Source organism: Salvelinus sp. IW2-2015, linkage group LG14 (genome assembly GCF_002910315.2).
Source record: "Salvelinus sp. IW2-2015 linkage group LG14, ASM291031v2, whole genome shotgun sequence".
Classification (NCBI taxonomy): Eukaryota; Metazoa; Chordata; class Actinopteri; order Salmoniformes; family Salmonidae; genus Salvelinus; species Salvelinus sp. IW2-2015.
In genome coordinates, this window is record NC_036854.1 from 144,608 (window position 1) to 166,288 (window position 21,681).

General features: G+C 46.3%; 1 protein-coding gene across 1 annotated transcript; it reads left to right on the top strand.

The window, feature by feature from the left end:
* The first annotated feature begins 7,862 nt into the window (after nt 1-7,862).
* Nucleotides 7,863-21,456, top strand: snw1 (SNW domain containing 1). Its single transcript, XM_024000004.2, has 13 exons — nt 7,863-7,964; nt 8,448-8,601; nt 8,915-9,076; nt 9,446-9,648; nt 10,842-10,946; nt 11,132-11,201; nt 14,452-14,517; nt 14,643-14,759; nt 14,968-15,112; nt 15,797-15,899; nt 16,445-16,562; nt 17,071-17,234; nt 20,522-21,456. Exons 1-13 carry the CDS (start codon nt 7,951-7,953, stop codon nt 20,712-20,714), a joined length of 1,614 nt encoding a protein of 537 aa, XP_023855772.1. The 5' UTR covers nt 7,863-7,950; the 3' UTR covers nt 20,715-21,456.
* The last annotated feature ends 225 nt before the right edge of the window (nt 21,457-21,681 follow it).

Genomic DNA, 21,681 nt, shown 5'->3' on the forward strand with positions numbered 1-21,681 from the left:
CCCGTGTAGCGGAGGAAAGGAGTGCCCATGTAGCGGAGGAAAGGAGTGTCCATGTAGCGGAGGAAAGGAGTGTCCATGGTAGTGGAGGAAAGGAGTGTCCATGTAGTGGAGGAAAGGAGTGTTCCATGTAGTGGAGGAAAGGAGTGTCCATGTAGCGGAGGAAAGGAGTGTCCATGTAGCGGAGGAAAGGAGTGTCCATGTAGCGGAGGGAAAGGAGTGTCCATGTAGTGAGGAAAGGAGTGTCCATGTAGCGGAGGAAAGAGTGTCCATGTAGCGGAGGAAAGAGTGTCCATGTAGCGGAGGAAAGGAGTGTCCATGTAGTGAGGAAAGGAAGTGTCCATGTAGCGGAGGAAAGGAGTGCCCATGTAGTTGGGAGGAAAGGAGTGTCCATGTAGCGGATGGAAAGGAGTGGCCATGTAGCGACGGAAAGGAGTGTCCTGTAGCGGAGGAAAGGAAGAGGGGGGGGGGGGGGGGGGGTGGCCATGTAGTTGGAGGAAAGGAGTGCCCATGTAGTGGAGGAAAGGAGTGCCCATGTAGCGGAGGAAAGGAGTGTCCATGTAGTGGAGGAAAGAAGTGTCCATGTCAATAAGATGTGTCGTGAGGCTCTGCCATGTCTGATTACATGCAAATACACCCTGCTCTGTTTCTCTTTCTCTCCCTCCCTCCCTCCCTCTCACTCAACCTCACCATGCCTTTCTCATTCTATCACTGGTCCCTGGTTGCAGCTGTGGGAGCTGGCCTATCTCCTCTTCCCTCGCCCCTCCCTCCCTCCATCCCCCTCGTCCTCCCTGGTCATCTATGGTCTGATTTGGCTACCAGAACATGTTGTTTTCCTCTGTCTGTTCCTCACACTGTTGGGAGGGTGACATGGCTTCCCTCCCTCCCTCCCCTTCTCCCTCCATCCCTATCTCTCTCCCTTCCTCCCTCCATCCCTATTTCTCTCCCTTCCTACCTCTCCCCCCTCCTCCCTCCATCCTTATCTCTCTCCCTTCCTCCCGTTGTTAAAGGATGAAAGCTCCCAGAACATGTTGTTTTCCTCTGTCTGATTCTCATACTTTTCCTGTTGGGAGGGTGACATGGGTGGCGGGTGGAGGTGCCAACTCTGAGTCAGCTTGCGACCCGGGCGTCAGCAGCACAGCAGTAGAACAGTAGCATGTGTCCTGGACTGCCTGCTTGCCTGCCCTGCTAGACGTAACAATGGAGGCGTTTGCAAAAATCTAGTAGATTTCCCAGAATTACCAGGTTTTCTAGAAATCCCGGTTGGAGAATTCCTGGAACTATGATGGAATAAACAAATAATGAATCCTCCAAACAGGATTTTTGAAGAACCTGAGAATTTTGGGTAAGTGACCAGAATTGTGCAACCCTATACTGGAGATACTATCTGACTGTGCTAGATAGATGGAAGTGCTCTGACACCAACCCTAGATCACAGGACAAGATAAGTTCAGGAGACTACAGGGTGGGCATTTTTGTGCCACACACTCCACACTGAACATAGTCAATATCTGGGAAATGTCATTGAATCCCTTTTCACGTTTGGTAAAATAACCACAGGTGATATTCTTGTTGTAAATTGGTTAAGGATAGACAGGGAAACACTTTAACACTCAGACATAATTTATAAATGAAGCATTTGTGTTGAGTGAGTCCACCAAATCAGAGGCAGTAGGGATGAGCAGGGATGTTCTCTTGATAAGTGTGTGAATTTGACAATGTTCCTGTCCTGCTAAGCATTCAAAATGTAACGAGTAAAATTTACATAAATAGTAAAGTGAAGTACAGATACCCCAAAAAACGACTTAATAAGACTTATAAAGTAGTACTTTAAAGTATTTTACTGAAGTACTTTACCCCACTGCAACTGTGGTGCCAGTATAATGCTGTACATTTACAGAGAAAAGTTCTACAGTGCAGTAGGAGTCTTGATGACTTAAACAGAGTCAGAAACTGACATTGGTATGACTGGAGGGATCCCTCAGGGCAGTTTTGCTGAGAGATAATGTCTTCTGTCCCTTCAGGTTAACATGCCTCACTTCGCCCCCTGCTAACTCCTTGTGGAGGAGCACGACCAATCAGTTTTCAGCACTACCTTACTGCTCTACTACAGCCTAGCCAAACAGCCCTCACTCGCAGAAACAACCCAGGGAGTCTGTGGCGAGAGAGAGAAAGAGGGATGGTGAGAGGTGAGAGGTGAGAGGAGAGAGAGAACAGTGGGTAGGGTACCAGGTGAGCACTAAGAAGGGGACCAGAAAATAGGATTTTTTACACCCTTCGGGGCAGGCGACACACACACACATACACAGTCGCACACACACACACACACACACCACACACACACACACACACACACACACACCACACACACACACACACACACACACACACACACACACACACACACACACACACACAACCACCACACACACACACCACACACACACACACACACACACACACACACACACACACACCACACACACACACACACACACACGCCGTGGCGGCCTCAACCTGTGGTCACAGTTACATAACCTTAGTTTGACACCTTTTCAGAAGCGTCCTTTACCGGAACAGCAACAATCAGAGAGAGGAAGAGGAAGGAACTCTGTGGAAATGGAACGAGCCCTGGTGACCTTTTCATTGCCCACGGCTCAGGCTGTATAGAGAAGTCATTTTAAACATTGAGAGGTTGACTAAGTGGTGAAATGTTTACTGTGCTGAGTGGTAAAGAAAGGGCACTTAGCTTCTTATACATTGAAATTAGGCTTGTTAGAATCATGTGGCTGAAACAGTTTGACAAAAGACTACATGTATTTTGATTTAGACATCATTGATCGAAATTACGATAATTAGGCTACAATGATGAAACATTGGCTTATGTTTATTTATTTATTTTATTTCACCTTTATTTAACCAGGTAGGCCAGTTGAGAACAAGTTCTCATTTATAACTGCGACCTGACCAAGATATAGCAAAGCAGTGCAAAACAAACAGCACTGAGATACACATGGAATAAACAAACGTACAGTCAATAACACAATAGAAAAGTATATATACAGTGTGTGCAAATGTAGTAGATTAGGGAAGTAAGGCAATAAATAGGCCATAATAGCGAAATAATTACAATTTAGCAATTAAACACTGGAGTGAGAGATGTGCAGAAGATGAATGTGGAAGTAGAGATACTGAGGTGCAAAGGAGCAAAAAATAAATAACAATATGGGGATGAGGTAGTTGGGTGGGCTATTTACAGATGGGCTACGTACAGGTGCAATGATTGGTAAGCTGCTCTGACAGCTGATGCTTAAAGTTAGTGAGGGAGATACAGTATAATCTCCAACATCAGTGATTTTTGCAATTCGTTCCAGTCATTGGCAGCAGAGAACTGGAAGGAAAGAAGGCCAAAGGAGGAGTTCGCTTTGGGGGTGAACAGTGAAATATACCTGCTGGAGCGCGTGCTACGGGTGGGTGCTGCTATGGTGACCAGTGAGCTGAGATAAGGCGGGGCTTTACCTAGCAAAGACTTATAGATGACCTGGAGCCAGTGGGTTTGGCGACGAATATGAAGCGAGGGCCAGCCAACGAGAGCATACAAGTTGCAGTGGTGAGTAGTATATGGGGCTTTGGTGACAAAACGGATGACACTGTGATAGACTGCATCCAATTTGCTGAGTAGAGTGTTGGAAGCTATTTTGTAAATGACATTGCCGAAGTCAAGGATCGATAAGATAGTCAGTTTTACGAGGGTATGTTTGGCAGCATGAGTGAAGGACGCTTTTTGTGAAATAGGAAGCCAATTCTAGATTTAATTTTTGGTTGGAGATGCTTAATGTGAGTCTGGAAGGAGAGTTTACAGTCTAGCCAGACACCTAGGTATTTGTAGGTGACCACATATTCTAAGTCAGAACCGTCCAGAGTAGTGATGCTAGACTGGTGGGCGGGTGCGTGCAGCTATCGGTTAAAGAGCATGCATTTAGTTTTGCTTGCATTTAAGAGCAGTTGGAGGCCACGGAAGGAATGTTGAATGTCATTGAAGCTCGTCTGGAGGTTTGTTAACACAGTGTCCAAAGAAGGGCCAGAAGTATACAGAATGGTGTCGTCTGCTTTGAGGTGGACCCACTGTTATGTTTAAATGCAGTACATACTGTATCCTATAGGAGAAAGTCTCAAGCATGGATTTCCATTCAGTGGGTCCCAGAAGTATTAGAAAAGGCATACAGGTCAACAGTTTTGAAGAGGCACTACTGCTATTTTGTTCTTTATTGTGTCTTCCTGTTGGTGAGCGGAGACCTAATGAAGTTATCCCGTCTGATCTGACGGGGTAATGCTGCGATGGATGTGAGTTGACAGGGTTTGGAGAAATCTGAGGATGAGTGACAAGAAGGTGAATGAGACAAGGCAGCATTTATCTTTTGGGTCATCAATGATTTCTGCCATTCCAATCGCATATTTTTGACACTTTTGAGGCAGTGTACATCGGTGGAGGAATGTGGGTGCTTCAACCCCCAGATCATCACCGATCCTCGACTAATTTCACAGTCGGTGCGAGACCTGGAGAGGCCTACAAGCCACAGTGTCTCGCACCCACAGTGAAATTTGGTGGAGGATTGGTGATGATCTGGGGGTGCTTCCAGCAAGGCTGGAATCGGGTAGATTTGTCTTTGTGTAGGACACATGAATAAAGCCACGTACAAGGTTGTCCTGGAATTAAACTTGCTTCCTTCTGCTCTTACAATGTTCCCCAACTCTGAGGATTGTTTTTTCCAGCAGGACAATGCTCCATGCCACACAGCCAGGTCAATCAAGGTGTGGATGGAGGACCACCAGATCAAGACCCTGTCATGGCCAGCCCAATCTCCAGACCTGAACAACATTGAAAACCTCTGGAATGTGATCAAGAGGAAGATGGATGGTCACAAGCCATCAAACAAAGCCAAGCTGCTTGAATTTCTGCGCCAGGTGTGGCATAAAGTCACCTAACATCAATGTGAAAGACTGGTGGAGGGCATGCCAAGACACATGAAAGCTGTGATTGAAAATCAGGGTTATTCCACCAAATATTGATTTCTGAACTCTTCCTAAGTTAAAACATTAGTATTGTGTTGTTTGAAAATGAATATGAACTTATTTTCTTGACATTATTCGAGGTCTGACAACACCGTATCTTTTTTGTTATTTTGACCAATTGTCATTTTCTGCAAATAAATGCTCTAAATGACAACATTTTTATTTGGAATTTGTGAGAAATGTTGTCAGTAGTTTATAGAATATAACAAAAAAATGCATTTTACCCAAACACATACCTATAAATAGTAAAACCAGAGAAACTGATAATTTTGCAGTGGTCTCTTAATTTTTTCCAGAGCTGTATATTTGTTACTGCTCAACTAAAACAATATTGGTCGACCAACAGCCTAATGACCAAACAATCAACCAGTCAACTAATTGTGGTTGGCCCCAGACTAATGATATCCAGCCGCCTGACAATCTGCCCACTTTACCCCTTCTGCTCCTCCCTCCTCCAGACCATCTCTGGAGACCTTCTCCCATCCCTCACTTCCCTCGTCAACTCATTCCTGAGCACTGGATGCGCGTCCTCTCTGACTTAAAGATGCCCAGAGTCGCTCCCCTCCTTAAGAAACCAACACTCAACCCCTCAGACTTTAAAAAAAAGTCCAGTTTCCTTCTTTCTTTCTTTCCAAAATACTTGAGTGTGCTGTCTATGACCAACTCTCTCATTATCTCTCTCAGAACTATCTTGACCCTAACCCTAGGCTTCAAGGTGGCTCACTCAAATGAAACCGCTCTCCTCTTAGTCACCGAGGCTTTCCACTCTGCCAAAGCTGACTCCCCCTCTGTTCTCATCCTCCTAGATCTATCCGCTGCCTTCGACACCGTGAACCATCAGATCCTCCTCTCTACTCTCTCAGGGCTGGGATTCTCAGGCTCTACACACTCCAGGATTGCATCCTACCTTGACGGCCACTCCTACCAGGTGGTGTGGAGAGGATCTGTGTCTGCACCACGTGCTCTCACATCTGGTGTCCCCAGGGCTCGGTTCTAGGCCCTCTCCTCTATTATTTTTACACCAAGTCACTCGGCTCCGTCATATCCTCACATGGTCTCCTATCATTGGTATGCGGATGACACTCAACTATTTTTCTCCTTCCCCTCTTCTCACACTCAGGTGGAGACACGCATCTCTGTGTTCCTGGCAGCTATCTCAGCTTGGATGTTGGCCCACCACCTCAAGCTAAACCTCGACAAGACAGAGCTGTTCTTCCTCTCGGGAAAGGCCTGCCCACTTCACGACCTCTCCATCATGATTGACAACTCCACAATGTCCCTCTCCCAGAGTGCAAAAAACCTTGGTGTAACCCTGAATAACACCCTGTCATTCTCTGCAAACGTCAAAGCAGAGACTCGCTCCTGCAGGTTCATGCTCTATAACATCTGTAGGGTACTACCTTTCCTCACACAGGAAGCGGCACAGGTTCTTATCCAGGCACTTGGTCATCTCCCGTCTAGACTACTGCAACTCTCTGTTGGCTGGGCTCCCCACTTGTGCCATCAAACCCCTGCAACGTATCCAGAACGCCGCAGCATCCCTAATGTTCAACCTTCCCAAGTTCTCCCACATCACCCCGCTCCTCCGCATACTCCACTGGCTTCCAGTCGAAGCTGGCATCATCTTTAAGACTTTGGTGCTGGCCTATCTAGCAGCAAGGGGAACTTCCCCTCCCTACCTTCAGGCTATGGTCAAACCCTACACCTCAACCCGAGTACTCTTTCTGCCACTCTGGTCTCTTGGCCTTCCCTCCCTCCTCCTCCCTCCTCCCTCCCTCCCTCCCTCCTCCCTCCCTCCCTCCCTCCTCCCTCCCTCCCACTCATCCAGAACAGACTTGGGAGGCAACAACTACATAGAGCCATGACTACATGGAACTCTATTCCACATCAAGTAATTCATGCCAGCAGTAAAATTAGACTTAAAAAAACAGATTAAAAAAACACCTTATGGAACAGCGGGGACTGTGAAGCAACACAAACATTGGCACAGACACACACATACACACACACATACAATAACATATGCACTATAAATACACATGGATTTAGTACTGTAGATATGTGGTAGTGGTGGAGTAGGGGCCTGAGGGCACACAGTGTGTTGTGAACTCTGTGAATTTATTGTAATGTTTTTTAAATTGTATAAACTGCTTTAATTTTGCTGGACCTCAGGAAGAGTAGCTGCTGCTTTGGCAGGAACTAATGGGGATCCATAATAAATACAAATATCCCAAGCTCCTGCTAAGCCCTGTCAAAGCTCTTCTCTGTCAGGCTTCCCCCTAATGTCAGGACAAGGGAGTTCATGTTCGTCAATTTTTTTAATATGCACTTTTCCCACTTGCACTGACTTTGTTGATAACTACTTTGTTGGGGGGAAATGTACTTGTTAAAATTGTGATTTTGTGTTTATACAGGACCTCCTATCCCCACCTACAGTCAACATCATGTCAATGCGGAGCTACACAGAGCTATACGGAGACCTCCAGATTGTTACAAACTTTGGGAAGTGCACGGTGATGCAGTACCCAGCTCAACCTCCACAAGACTCCAGAGGCTCCGCAATTGATTCACACCCATACTACACGGTCTGATCAAGCATAAATTGGCTTTTTGTCACTCTAGATAAGTGCGTCTGCTAAATGACTAAAATGTAAGAATGTCAATATTTTTTCATAGTCTTTTACTCGCCATTCTTTTTTCTAAGTAATTTTTTTTATATATATCGTAATAAAGTGAAATATGCGGGAGAATTCTCGACTGATCACCTCACATGCTAGAGAGGAAGTCACATGTAGCTGCAATCTAATATCGCGAGATCCTGAACATTGTGGCGTTACCTGCGTATGACGTCAGTCTGTGCGATCAAGGGGAGAAAAAAAAATGTCGCTTACGAGGTGAGTCGTGTGGCAAGGCCTTATTTATATTTTATATTTATATTTATAACACCTTTAAATAATAAAATCGCATGTTAAGACATTATGTAAAGTTACTTACGTCTTACCCCCATATTATTTTTATGAAATCGATGTTTTGGTCGTTAGCATATAGTTAGCTAGGCTAACTCCTGGCCTAGTTGGCTAGCTAGCAAGCTAACTTTAGCTAACTGCTCTCTGGTGGTTTATTTTCTTGGGGATTAGCTAACTAGGTATTTGGTTTATCGGGGTCACGTTTATTAGAAAATGTACCTTGGCGTTACTAGTTGCGAACGCAACCTTGTGTTGTGTCTCAACTTTCAAACTAGCACATGCATCGTCCACGTACGCGAACGTTAGATAACTAGCTAGCCTTGTTTACAGTCGAGATATCTGAATTGCGTACATCCAATTTTAATAGCGAAAGAAGATAGACAACTTTGTATTTTGTTTGTCTGCCTGCAGCTTTCTACCTGCGCCGACCCAGCTGTCCCAGGACCAGTTGGAGTCAGAGGAGAGAGCCCGGGCACAGAGGTCCCACTCCACCGCCCTGGTCTCCTCCCGCAAAGAACCCCCTCCCTACGGCTACAGGAAGAGCTGGGTGCCACGCTCTCTGGAGGTACTGATATTTACGCCGTACCTAGTTTAATGGATTCAATGAGGCTGTGATTCTGTGTTAGCTATGAGTTGTCTTAGAAGGGACTCCGTGTAAAGTGGAAGGGACAGTCAAAGCCTTACATGAGAATGCTATTTTTGGTGCTGTGTTAGATATGTTAGATAGTACTCTGTCCAGAAAAAAAGAGGTAATGTGAGACTTTTTCTTGGTTTGTGTTTGGCTCCCCTGCGTTGTAGGACTTTGGAGATGGAGGTACATCTCCACATAGCTTCTTAGTCTCAGTTTGTTTGACTCTCTGCCTTGTTTTGTGTTGTAGGACTTTGGAGATGGCGGTGCCTTCCCTGAGATCCACGTGGCCCAGTTCCCTCTGGAGATGGGCAGGAAGAAAAAGACATCCAATGCCCTGGCAGTTCAGGTGGATGCTGAAGGCAAGATCAAATACGATGCCATCGCCAGACAGGGACAGGGCAAGGACAAAGTAAGAATATTATTAAATATCCAGCTGGTCTGCTTGGTCTAGCTAGATCTACAATGCAGTTGGATGTACAATACATTCTCAGATTAGTCTGCGACATAAAGTAAGGTCCATTTTATTTGGATTTATGTTGTGAGCCTATAGTTACCAAGTAAATAAAGCTGTTTCTTGCCCAGATCATGTGTTAAAATTTGTTTGTTTTATGGTTTATCTTGGCCAGGTCGCAGTTGTAAATGAGAACTTGTTCTCAACTGGCCTACCTGGTGAAATAAAAAAACAAGGAGCCATCATTTGAATAAATGAGCCCATAGAGAACCAGTGTAGAGTTCCGTTTCTGTATATTCAGCTGTCTCCTCTGTTCTCCCTGTGCAGGTGATCTTCAGTAAGTACACAGACCTGCTTCCTAAGGAAGTGCTGAACGATGATGCTCCTGAGCTGCAGAAGCCTGACGAGGAGGCTGTCAAAGAGCTGACGGAGAAGACCCGCGATGCTCTGATGAAGCAGGTCTCTCAGAAGATCGCTGCAGCCATGCCTGTGAGGGCAGCAGACAAACAGGCCCCTGCACAGTACATCAGGTATGGTTGTTCTCTGTGATATACTATTAGTGGCCAGTTTATTAGGTATGCCCATCTAGTATTGGGTCGGACCCCTCTTTGCGTCCAGAACAACCTGATTTCTCCAGGCAATGGATTCTACAAGGAGTGGAGTTCAAACGTTCCTCTATTGGGATCAAGGGACCTAACGAGTGCCAGGAAAATATTCCCCACACCATTACACCACCACACCATGGGGCGGCAGGTAGCCAAGTGGTTAGAGCGCTGGTCTAGTAACTGAAAGGTTGCACGATCGAATCCCCGAGCTGACAAGGTAAAAATCTGTCGTTCTGCCCCTGAACACGGTATTTAACCCACTGTTCCTAGGTCATCATTGAAAATAAGATTTTGTTCTTAACTGACTTGCCTAGTTAAATAAAAGTTTCAAAAATAAACACCTGCATGTACCGTTGACACCAGGCAGGATGGGGCCATGGACTCATGCTGCTTATGTCAAATCCTGACTCTGCCATCAGCATGACACAACAGGAACGGGATTCGTCGAACCAGGCAATGTTTTTCCACTCCTCAGTTGTCCAGTGTTGGTGATCACGTGCCCACTGGAGCCGCTTCTTCTTGTTTTTAACTGATCGGAGTGGAACACAGTGTGGGCGTCTGCTGCAATAGCCCATCTGTTACAAGGACCGACGAGTTGTGCTTTCTGAAATGCCGTTCTGCGCTCTACTGTTGTATTGCGCCGTTGTTTGTCTGTTTGTGGCCAGGCGGTTAGCTTGCATGATTCTGGCCATTCTCCTTCGACCTCTTTCATCAACAAGCTGTTTTTGAGCCACAGGACTGCTGCTGACTGGATGTTTGTTTGTTGCACCGTTCTCTGTAAACCCTGGACACTGTCGTGCATGAAAAGCCCAGGATGCCGGCCGTTTCTGAGATAATGGATGTAGAGCTAACCATTTTTGTGATTGGGGTGGTGTACCTAATAAACTGGCCACTAAGTGTATATGATACAATGATGTAAAATGTGTATGTATTTCTGCCCTACAGAAGAATATAATACTACAGAATATAATACAACGTTTTTCAGATGCAATTTAGAAATCATCATTGTGGTCTGAACAATTACGTACTTCCATGAAACCTATCATTTATTCAAAGTGTTTTTGTGGTTTATTGAAAGGGGCCTGTAGATGCTGATACCTTGTGTGTTATTCCCCCAGGTACACTCCTTCCCAGCAGGGTGTGGCCTTCAACTCCGGGGCCAAACAGAGGGTCATTCGTATGGTGGAGATGCAGAAGGACCCCATGGAGCCCCCACGCTTCAAGTAAGTACATTTTCATCATGGTCACTGACTAAATGCTCGCTAAACTCGTTAACTGACATGCTTGTCAGTTTTATTATCTTGCTGGGGTAACTCGAGTCATACACATCCTTAAACAAAATTGATGCAGACTTGAAGCCCACCCCGTTACTGTGTTAAATGAAATGTTTGGTTGTTGATTGTTTCAGGATCAACAAGAAGATTCCTCGTGGTCCTCCCTCCCCTCCTGCACCAGTCATGCACTCTCCTAGCAGAAAGGTAATGTTGTGGGTCAGACAAGGGGTGTGACGTTTGAACGAATTTGGAATCGTTAACGTTTCGGAAAAGAATCCCTAACTGAAAACCTTTTATTTATTTTGATTTAAAATCCAAGTGTAGGTATCACAAAACTGTCACTAACAGGTCCTGGTCATTATAAAGGCACAACATTTAAATGTAACAAATACTTAACGCAAAAATACTGTAGGTAGGCGATACGGCTCTAAAGCGCTCCACACGTCATCGTCGTTAACAGTTGTAAAAATGGCAGATAGTGAGACAAAGAAGCGAAGACCTGTATGGCAATACTTGGAGAAGGTGATAAATGCGAACTTTGCGGAGTGGAATTGAGCTACAGTAGCAGTACAGGTGCTGAAAGGGAGGCAGTGAGAGACCCAACCCGTTGCTGGCAGCAGGGCGGTGAGGGACGGAGTCAGGAACCCAACCCGTTGCTGGCAGCAGGGCGGTGCAGGACGGCGTCAGGACACCCAACCCGTGCTGGCAGCAGGGCGGTGAGGGACGGAGTCAGAAACCCAACCCGTTGCTGGCAGCAGGGCGTGAGGGACGGAGTCAGAACCCAACCCGTTGCTGGCAGCAGGGCGGTGAGGGACGGAGTCAGAAACCCAACCGTTGCTGGCAGCAGGGCGGTGAGGGACGGAGTCAGAAACCCAACCCGTTGCTGGCAGCAGGCGGTGAGGGACGGAGTCAGAACCCAACCCGTTGCTGGCAGCAGCGCGTGAGGGACGGAGTCAGAACCCAACCCGTTGCTGGCAGCAGGCGGTGAGGGACGGAGTCAGAAACCCAACCGTTGCTGGCAGCAGGGCGGTGAGGGACGGAGTCAGAAACCCAACCCGTTGCTGGCAGCAGGCGGTGAGGGACGGAGTCAGAACCACACCCGTTGCTGGCAGCAGGGCGGTGAGGGACGGAGTAGAAACCCAACCCGTTGCTGGCAGCAGGGCGGTGAGGGACGGAGTCAGAAACCCAACCCGTTGCTGGCGCAGGGCGGTGAGGGACGGAGTCGCAGACCACAACCCGTTGCTGGCGACAGGGCGCGTGAGGGACGGAGTCAGAAACCAACCCGTTGCTGGCAGCAGCAGGCGGTGAGGGACGGAGTGAGAAACACCAACCCCAACCCTGGCTTGCTGGGCGGACGGCAGTGAGTGAAAAATCACAGCGCTGATTACAGAAATAGACTGCTTGATATAGCGGCATTGTCAGTGGTTGAGGATGTGGTAGGCTACTACTCTAATGTATATCTAGAGCGCAGTCTACAAGATGCCATGTTGAAAAACAATGACTGCTCTGCAAGTACAAAGCGCTAACTCTTAAACACCATATGTGGCATTAATAACAGATTGTCTATGAACACGCTGTTCTACATCGCTACAAGGATCCATCACATTGATGAGTGAAATCCCATGTGTGCCTCTCCTCCATGTTCTCAGTACAACAGAGAACCTGTAACAGCAGTTTAATACCATCGTTGATGAGTGGGTGGTGGACAGCATTAATCGAATCGTTACTGAGTGGGTGGTGGACAGCATTAATACCATCGTTACTGATGGGTGGTGGACAGCATTAATCGAATCGTTACTGAGTGGGTAACCGCCTAGCGGTTATACGGTGGACCATATCTGAAATGTTGAATTCACATCATCTTTATGAAGAAAATAAATAAATTGAATGAGAGAAAAAAAGGCAATTTTAAATATTGTCACATCCCTTGTACAGACATAGGGGTTCAGAAGGTACATGCATCTCAAGGTTTAGGCAGAGTTACTACAGTTCTGTTTTGAGCACTTTAATTCTTGTTTACAAGCATCGGGTCAATTGAATACATCAATCTGAACCTTCCCCTCTAGCTGTGTAAATGGGTTAATCTGGAACCTTCTCCCTCTAGCTGTGTAAATGGGTTCATCTGGAACCTTCTCCCTCTAGCTGTGTAAATGGGTTCATCTGGAGCCTTCTCCCTCTAGCTGTGTAAATGGGTTAATCTGGAACCTTCTCCCTCTAGCTGTGTAAATGGGTTCATCTGGAACCTTCTCCCTCTAGCTGTGTAAATGGGTTCATCTGGAACCTTCCCTCTAGCTGTGTAAATGGTTCATCGGAACTTCTCCCTTAGCTGTGTAAATGGGTTAATCTGAAACCTTCTCCCTCTAGCTGTGTAAATGGGTTAATCTGGAACCTTCTCCCTCTAGCTGTGTAAATGGGTTAATCTGAAACCTTCTCCTCTAGCTGTGTAATGGGTTAATCTGGAACCTTCTCCTCTAGCTGTGAAATGGGTTAATCTGGAACTTCTCCCTCCCGCTGTGTAAATGGGTTCATCTGGAACCTTCTCCCTCTAGCTGTGTAAATGGGTTCATCTGAAACCTTCTCCCTCTAGCTGTGTAAATGGGTTATCTGGAACCTTCTCCCTCCAGCTGTGTAAATGGGTTAATCTGGAACCTTCTCCTCTAGCTGTGAAATGGGTTTCATCTGGAACCTTCTCCCTCTAGCTGTGTAAATGGGTAATCTGAAACCTTCTCCCTCAGCTGTGTAAATGGGTTAATCTGAAACCTTCTCCCTCTAGCTGTGTAAATGGGTTCATCTGAAACCTTCTCCTCTAGCTGTGTAAATGGGTTAATCTGGAACCTTCTCCCTCTAGCTGTGTAAATGTAATCTGAACCTTCTCCCTCCAGCTGTGTAATGGGTTCATCTGGAACCTTCTCCCTCTAGCTGTGTAAATGGGTTCATCTGAAACCTTCTTCCCTCTAGCTGTGTAAATGGGTTTATCTGGAACCTTCTCCCTCAGCTGTGTAATCGGGTTCATCTGGAACCTTCTCCCTCTAGCTGTGTAAATGGGTTAATCTGGAACCTTCTCCCTCTAGCTGTGTAAATGGGTTAATCTGGAACTTCTCCCTCGCTGTGTAAATGGGTAATCTGACACTTCTCCTCTAGCTGTGTAAATGGGTTATTGAAACTTCTCCTCTAGCTGTGTAAATGGGTTCATCTGGAACCTTCTCCTCCAGCTGTGTAAATGGGTTCATCTGGAACCTTCTCTCCTTAGCTGTGTAATGGGTTCATCTGGAACCTTCTCCCTCCAGCTGTGTAAATGGGTTCATCTGGAACCTTCTCCCTCCGCTGTGTAAGATGGGTTCATACCTGGAACCTTCTCCCTCTAGCTGTGTAAATGGGTTAATCTGGAACCTTCTCCCTCCAGCTGTGTAAATGTTGAACATAGATGTGACGTGTTTTCTCTCTGTCCTTTCAGATGACTGTCAAGGAGCAACAGGAGTGGAAGATTCCCCCCTGTATTTCAAACTGGAAGAACGCAAAGGTACTGACTCTAACTCTGCTTCCTCCCTCTGGAGGCACTGGTGAATCAATGAGACATTTATCTTTGTTTGAGGCCAAGAGCGACGACATTGGAAGTAGCCCATTTTCTGTGTTTCGTCTCCCTAGGGTTACACCATCCCACTGGACAAGCGTCTGGCTGCGGACGGTAGAGGACTGCAGACCGTTCACATCAACGAGAACTTTGCCAAACTGGCCGAGGCGCTCTACATTGCTGACAGAAAGGTAAACAGTCTGTGGGTTTGGGCCTCGGTGTTCGTCCTGTGCCTTAGCAACTTCTCAGAGCCTCTCTGAAATAATGTTTTGGTGGTGAATGGTCTTCTCTTTTTGTCCATTTCAAAGCCAACTACAGTTCTGTGTGATATGGATTTCCGAGTGATTTTTGTCGCCATGAAAATACAATTCGGTGTTCTCTCTTTGTTGTTGAGTCTAGGCCAGAGAGGCTGTGGAGATGAGAGCCCAGGTGGAGAAGAAGATGGCCCAGAAAGAGAAGGAGAAGAAGGAGGAGAAGCTCAGAGAGCTGGCTCAGATGGCCCGAGACCGCAGGGCAGGGATCAAAGGTCACGGAGGGGACAAAGGTCAGTTCACCACCCTCTTCCTGCTTTAATTCTACCCTAACCACAGATCTAGGATCAGATCATCTGTTTATGATTTCATGTTTTCCTGTACAAGGACCGCCAATGTAAAGAGTTGCACAGTATCAAAGCTGTGTGCATGGTCACAAATCCCTAATAAGTACATTTGAAATGAAATATACTGACAGTGTTTAACCAAACGCAGCATTTCGAAACACTTTCTGAGTCTTGTCCAAGTAGCTCTGTGCATGCAGAGGGAGGACTAGACTCAGCTGTCGTTTGTGAGTGAGCTTCCTGGTAACCCCTTTGCTCTCTCTCCCCCTGCACTGTCCCTCTCTCATCCCCTGGTCCTTCTCCCTCTCTCCCACTGCACTGTCCCACTCTCTCATCCCCTGTTTCTTCTCCATCTCTCCCCCTGCACTGTCCCACTCTCTCATCCCCTGTTTCTTCTCCCTCTCTCCCCCTCACCTTGTCCCACTCTCTCATCCCCTGTTTCTTCTCCCTCTCTCCCCCTGCACTGTCCAACTCTCTCATCCCCTGTTCCTTCTCCTTCTCTCCATCCCCTGTTCCTTCTCTCATTCCCTGTTTCTTCTCCATCTCTCTCCTTTCATACCTCCAACTACTATCACCCCCTCTCCTATACCTCCCCTGTATTTCTCTCTCCTCCCTCCGTCTCTCTTGTGGCAGGTGGAGAGGACGGTGAGGCCAGAGAGCGTGACGAGATCCGTCATGACAGGAGAAAAGAGAGACAGCACGACAGGAACATCTCCAGAGCTGCCCCTGATAAGAGGTACAATCATTTTTAACAACGCAACACACAAACATACATACACACACCATTACATACACAAGTACTCCAGTCACACACTCATACACACCCGACCCACTCACTTTACACACACACACCCTGTGAAATCATTCATGGTGCGTAAGAAATGTTGAATGAATGCAGCTTACCACAGCAGCACCCAGCCCTGACCCCTTGTCTGTCTGTCTGCTACAACTGCAGGGAGACAGCGAGGGGGGGGGGCTAGGGAGAGAGGGGGAGGCAGGGAGTGAGAGGAGAGAGACCAACAGCGACTACTTAACCTTGCCATCGCTTCTGCTGGACGTGATTATCTGCAGATTTGTAGAGATTGGGACGATAAAGTTATGCGACCGTAATGTGCTATAGTGTGTGTGGTTTGGAGCAGAAACTAATTCTACACAAAGCTACAGAGGTTAGGTGCACTAGGTTTAGCTCGCAGGCTACCTTCCATTGTAGTACTCCTAAATGAATGTCTCCTGTTGTGTCTCTCCTTCTTCCTCAACTGTCTGGTGTATTTCCATCGTCAGGTCGAAGCTGCAGAGAGACCAGGACAGAGATGTCAGTGAGCTCATCGCTCTGGGCCAGCCCAACCCTAGAGCCTCCAGCGAGGCTCAGTACGACCAGAGACTGTTTAACCAGAGCAAGGTGAGATGGAGCGCACACACACACACACACACACACACACACACACACTAGTGATGCGCAGGTTGACCCGTAACCTGCCGTCCCCGCGGTTATATCCACAGGCGGGTGGGGTTAGGGTCATGAAATATTGTGTGGCTGAAGGAGGGTAGAATAAAGACAAAACAATACCGTAACAAATTCATTCATGTATAATTCTTGTGCAATTTATATCTGTAGGCTACAGTGAGGTTTTTCTTTCATTATTTTAGTCTGTTGTGGCGTTAGTGTGTAATCCTAAACTGTGCCAAATACACACCAATAACAGTTGATCTTTATCATCATCATAAAAGCTGATAGTATTTAAACCACATAAAATATGGATCCAAGCCGAACTGAAATGTTATCATTAACAAGTTGGCTTGTTTTCACTGGTTTTTATTTCCTTACAACCCTTCAAACTGATTTAATTTGAGCATTTTGCACAGAAAATCTTACACATTTATTTTGCCCCGCCCCCCCCCCCCCCCAGGGGAATGGACAGGGGTTTTCCCGGGGGGGGGATGAGATGTACAACGTGTACGACCAGCCGTTCAGGAGAGGCAGCGACATGGCCCAGAACATCTACAGGCCCACCAAGAGCTCTGACAAGGACATGTATGGGGACGACCTGGACACACTCATGCAGAGCAGCAAGTACGCAAAGACACCTGTTATGTTACCCTTCTGTATTTATGATATTCTGTTAGATATATATATATATACACACATATGTACAAGGACATGTATGGGGACGACCTGGACACACTCATGCAGAGCAGCAAGTACGCAAAGACACCTGTTATGTTACCCTTCTGTATTTACGATATACTGTTAGATATACAGTGGGGAGAACAAGTATTTGATACACTGCCGATTTTGCAGGTTTTCCTACTTACAAAGCATGTAGAGGTCTGTAATTTATATCATGGGTACACTTCAACTATGAGAGACGGAATCTAAAACAAAAATCCAGAAAATCACATTGTATGATTTTTAAGTAATTAATTTGCATTTTATTGCATGACATAAGTATTTGATACATCAGAAAAGCAGATCTTCATATTTGGTACAGAAACCTTTGTTTGCAATTACAGAGATCATACGTTTCCTGTAGTTCTTGACCAGGTTTGCACACACTGCAGCAGGGATTTTGGCCCACTTCCCTCATACAGATCTTCTCCAGATCCTTCAGGTTTCGGGGCTGTCGCTGGGCAATACGGACTTTCAGCTCCCTCCAAAGATTTTCTATTGGGTTCAGGTCTGGAGACTGGCTAGGCACTCCAGGACCTTGAGATGCTTCTTACGGAGCCACTCCTTAGTTGCCCTGGCTGTGTGTTTCGGGTTGTTGTCATGCTGGAAGACCCAGCCACGACCCATCTTCAATGCTCTTACTGAGGAAGGAGGTTGTTGGCCAAGATCTCGCGATACATGGCCCCATCCATCCTCCCCTCAATACGGTGCAGTCATCCTGTACCCTTTGCAGAAAAGCATCCCCAAAGAATGATGTTTCCACCCTCCATGCTTCACGTTTGGGATGGTGTTCTTGGGGTTGTACTCATCCTTCTTCTTCCTCCAAACACGGCGAGTGGAGTTTAGACCAAAAAGCTCTATTTTGTCTCATCAGACCACATGACCTTCTCCCATTCCTCCTCTGGATCATCCAGATGGTCATTGGCAACTTCAGACGGGCCTGGACATGCGCTGGCTTGAGCAGGTGACCTTGCCTGCGCTGCAGGATTTTAATCCATGACGGTGTAGTGTGTTACTAATGGTTTTCTTTGAGACTGTGGTCCCAGCTCTCTCCAGGTCATTGACCAGGTCCTGCCGTGTAGTTCTGGGCTGATAACTCACCTTCCTCATGATCATTGATGCCCCACGAGGTGAGATCTTGCATGGAGCCCCAGACCGAGGGTGATTGACCGTCATCTTGAACTTCTTCCATTTTCTAATAATTGCGCCAACAGTTGTTGCCTTCTCACCAAGCTGCTTGCCTATTGTCCTGTAGCCCATCCCAGCCTGTTCATGTGCTACAATTTTATCCCTGATGTCCTTACACAGCTCTCTGGTCTTGGCCATTGTGGAGAGGTTGGAGTCTGTTTGATTGAGTGTGTGGACAGGTGTCTTTTATACAGGTAACGAGTTCAAACAGGTGCAGTAAATACAGGTAATGAGTGGAGAACAGGAGGGCTTCTTAAAGAAAACTAACAGGTCTGTGAGAGCCGGAATTCTTACTGGTTGGTAGGTGATCAAATACTTATGTCATGCAATAAAATGCAAATTAATTACTTAAAATCATACAAAACGTGCCGGGAGAGAGAGGTGTTGCTTATGTTTGGTGTACTGTATGGAGACAAACTGGACACGCTCATACAGAGTAACAAGCTGCTGTTTCCTCTCTGGAGAGACGTATGGAGAGATACAGTCTGCTGTTTCCTCTCTGGGAGAGACATATGGAGAGTACAGTCTACTGTTTCCTCTCTGGGAGAGACATATGGAGAGACACAGTCTACTGTTTCCTCTCTGGGAGAGACTATGGAGAGACACAGTCTACTGTTTCCTCTCTGGGAGAAGACATATGGAGAGATACAGTCTACTGTTTCCTCTCTGGGAGAGACATATGGAGAGATACAGTCTACTGTTTCCTCTCTGGAGAGACATATGGAGAGATACAATCTACTTTTCCTCTCTGGGAGAGACATATGGAGAGAGACACAGTCTACTTGTTTCCTCTCTGGGAGAGACATATGGAGAGATACAGTCTACTGTTTCTCTCTGGAGAGACGTATGGAGACACACAGTCTACTGTTTCCTCTCCTGGAGAGACATATGGAGAGATACACAGTCTACTGTTTCTCTCTGGGAGAGACATATGAGAGAGAACACAGTCTACTGTTTCCTCTCTGGAAGAACATATGGAGAGATACACAGTCTACTGTTTCCTCTCTGGGAGAGACATATGGAGAGAACACAGTCTACTGTTTCCTCTCTGGAGAGACATATGGAGAGACACAGTCTACTGTTTCCTCTCTGGGAGAGACATATGGAGAGAGACACAGTCTACTGTTTCCTCTCTGGGAAGACATATGGAGAGATACACAGTCTACTGTTTCCTCTCTGGGAGAGACATATGGAGAGACACAGTCTACTGTTTCCTCCTCTGGAGAGACATATGGAGAGATACACAGTCTACTGTTTCCTCTCTGGGAGACATATGGAGAGATACACAGTCTACTGTTCCTCTCTGGGAGAGACCTATGGAGAGATACACAGTCTACTGTTTCCTCTCTGGGAGAGACATATGGAGAGATACAGTCTACTGTTTCCTCTCTGGGAGAGACGTATGGAGAGATACAGTCTACTGTTTCCTCTCTGGGAGAGACATATGGAGAGATACCGTATAGTGTGTATACCAGAGCATCTGCAGCATCCTTCTCCTGATGTCCACAACGTCTCCTCAGACACTCTACCTTAGTTTCACTGGCTGCTTTATGTGATTGGTTTCTTTACTGGGCTACAGATAACAGGGGCTGATGGTGGAATGTGGTACTGGCTATAGGTTGATAGACTGTTCCATAGGGTTTATCAGTAGGAAATTCAACCTGCCCTTATTATGTTTGAAATATGGAGACATTAGACCTTGAAAGTTAAATGGAAAACACTTCAAAGGATGAATTGTTTTATGCATTTATTTACTCAGCACTGCACTTCATATGGGTCATACCAAGTCTGTCCTCTGTACCTACCAGAATTCAACATCCAACCATGTTTGAAGAATGTTTTTGAGTGAACACTCTATTTCCAAATGATTTAACTTCCCTCACCTCTGTCCCCTCCCCTCTACACCCCAGGGTTGTAGGGAACTAAAGGAACTTAGAATCCTTCTCGACGGGTGCACATTTTTTGCCCAGCACTAATGCAACTGATTCCTCCCCCCCTTCCAGGTTTGTTCCGGACCGTGAGTTCTCTGGTACGGACCACGGTCCTCGTCGTGACGGTCCTGTCCAGTTTGAGGAGGATCCGTTCGGTCTGGACAAGTTTTTGGAGGAGGCGAAGCAACATGGCGGCTCCAAGAGACCCTCCACCAGTAGAGGCTCCAAGGACTACGACCACGATAAGAAACGCAGGAAGGAGTGAGAGGACGGAGCAAGAGACCCAGTCTGGTGGGATGGGAGGGTAGCGTTCAGTAGGCACAAAAATGGCTGCGAATGTTTTGAAACAAGTTTCCACCTGAGACGACAAGTCTGATAGTGGGGGATGGAAGGGTAGCGTTCATTTGGCACAATCTCCAAAAACATTTTGAAAAGTAGGAGTTGCCATTTTTAGCGTGTTTTAGTTAATTTTCTTTTTTTTTGTTTTAACATAGTGTTCTGCTTTTGTGCCCACTGAATACGACCCAGGGTGTTTTGGAGGGGGAGGAATAGTTGGGTCAGGGCCTTGGCTGGGACAGTACAGATGTCCGTTTGTCTCGTCTGTTGTATGGCTGAAACCCCAAGGAACTAGCAGGGATTGTTCTTCACATCTATGTTGATGATGACCTGTTTTCTATTTTCTTTACACCATCCCTTTAACTTGACATGGAACAGAGTCTGGCCTGTAAAGTGTTTTTAAAGTAAAGCCCCTTAGTTGTATTAAGCAATGTTATTATGACTTGTTTTGATAAATGATCTTTGATCTAGCAGCATTCCTATGATTTGAGTTTGAATTCCGATCTTAAGTGATCTAGTCTATTGTATCTTGATAATAACTACACAAACTCTGTTACGGCTGGGATAGTGTAACCCTACTCTGTTACCACTAAATACACTTAAACTAGTGGATTGAACGTGTCTCGTATTTTTAGGTTTGTGCTAATAAACATAAAACCAGTGTGATTCTACAGTGATATCCAATTTTATTTGTCACATGCTTTGTAAACCACAGGTGTAGACTAACAGTGAAATGCTTACTTACAGACCCTTCTCAACAATGTAGAGAAAAATATATAAAGATTAATAACACAATGAATAAATACACAGTGTACCAGTACTGAGTCAATGTGCAGGGGTACGAGGTAATGGAGGTAGATGCAGTGCGTTGCAAAAGTATTCATCCCCCTTGTCGT

What these genes read in the sequence shown, in the direction of transcription:
- snw1 (XM_024000004.2), top strand. An exon ending in GGGTGCCACGCTCTCTGGAG is followed by an intron (nt 8,602 to 8,914) that starts GTACTGATATTT and finishes TTTGTGTTGTAG; the next exon opens with GACTTTGGAGATGGCGGTGC. An exon ending in CAAACTGGAAGAACGCAAAG is followed by an intron (nt 14,518 to 14,642) that starts GTACTGACTCTA and finishes TCGTCTCCCTAG; the next exon opens with GGTTACACCATCCCACTGGA.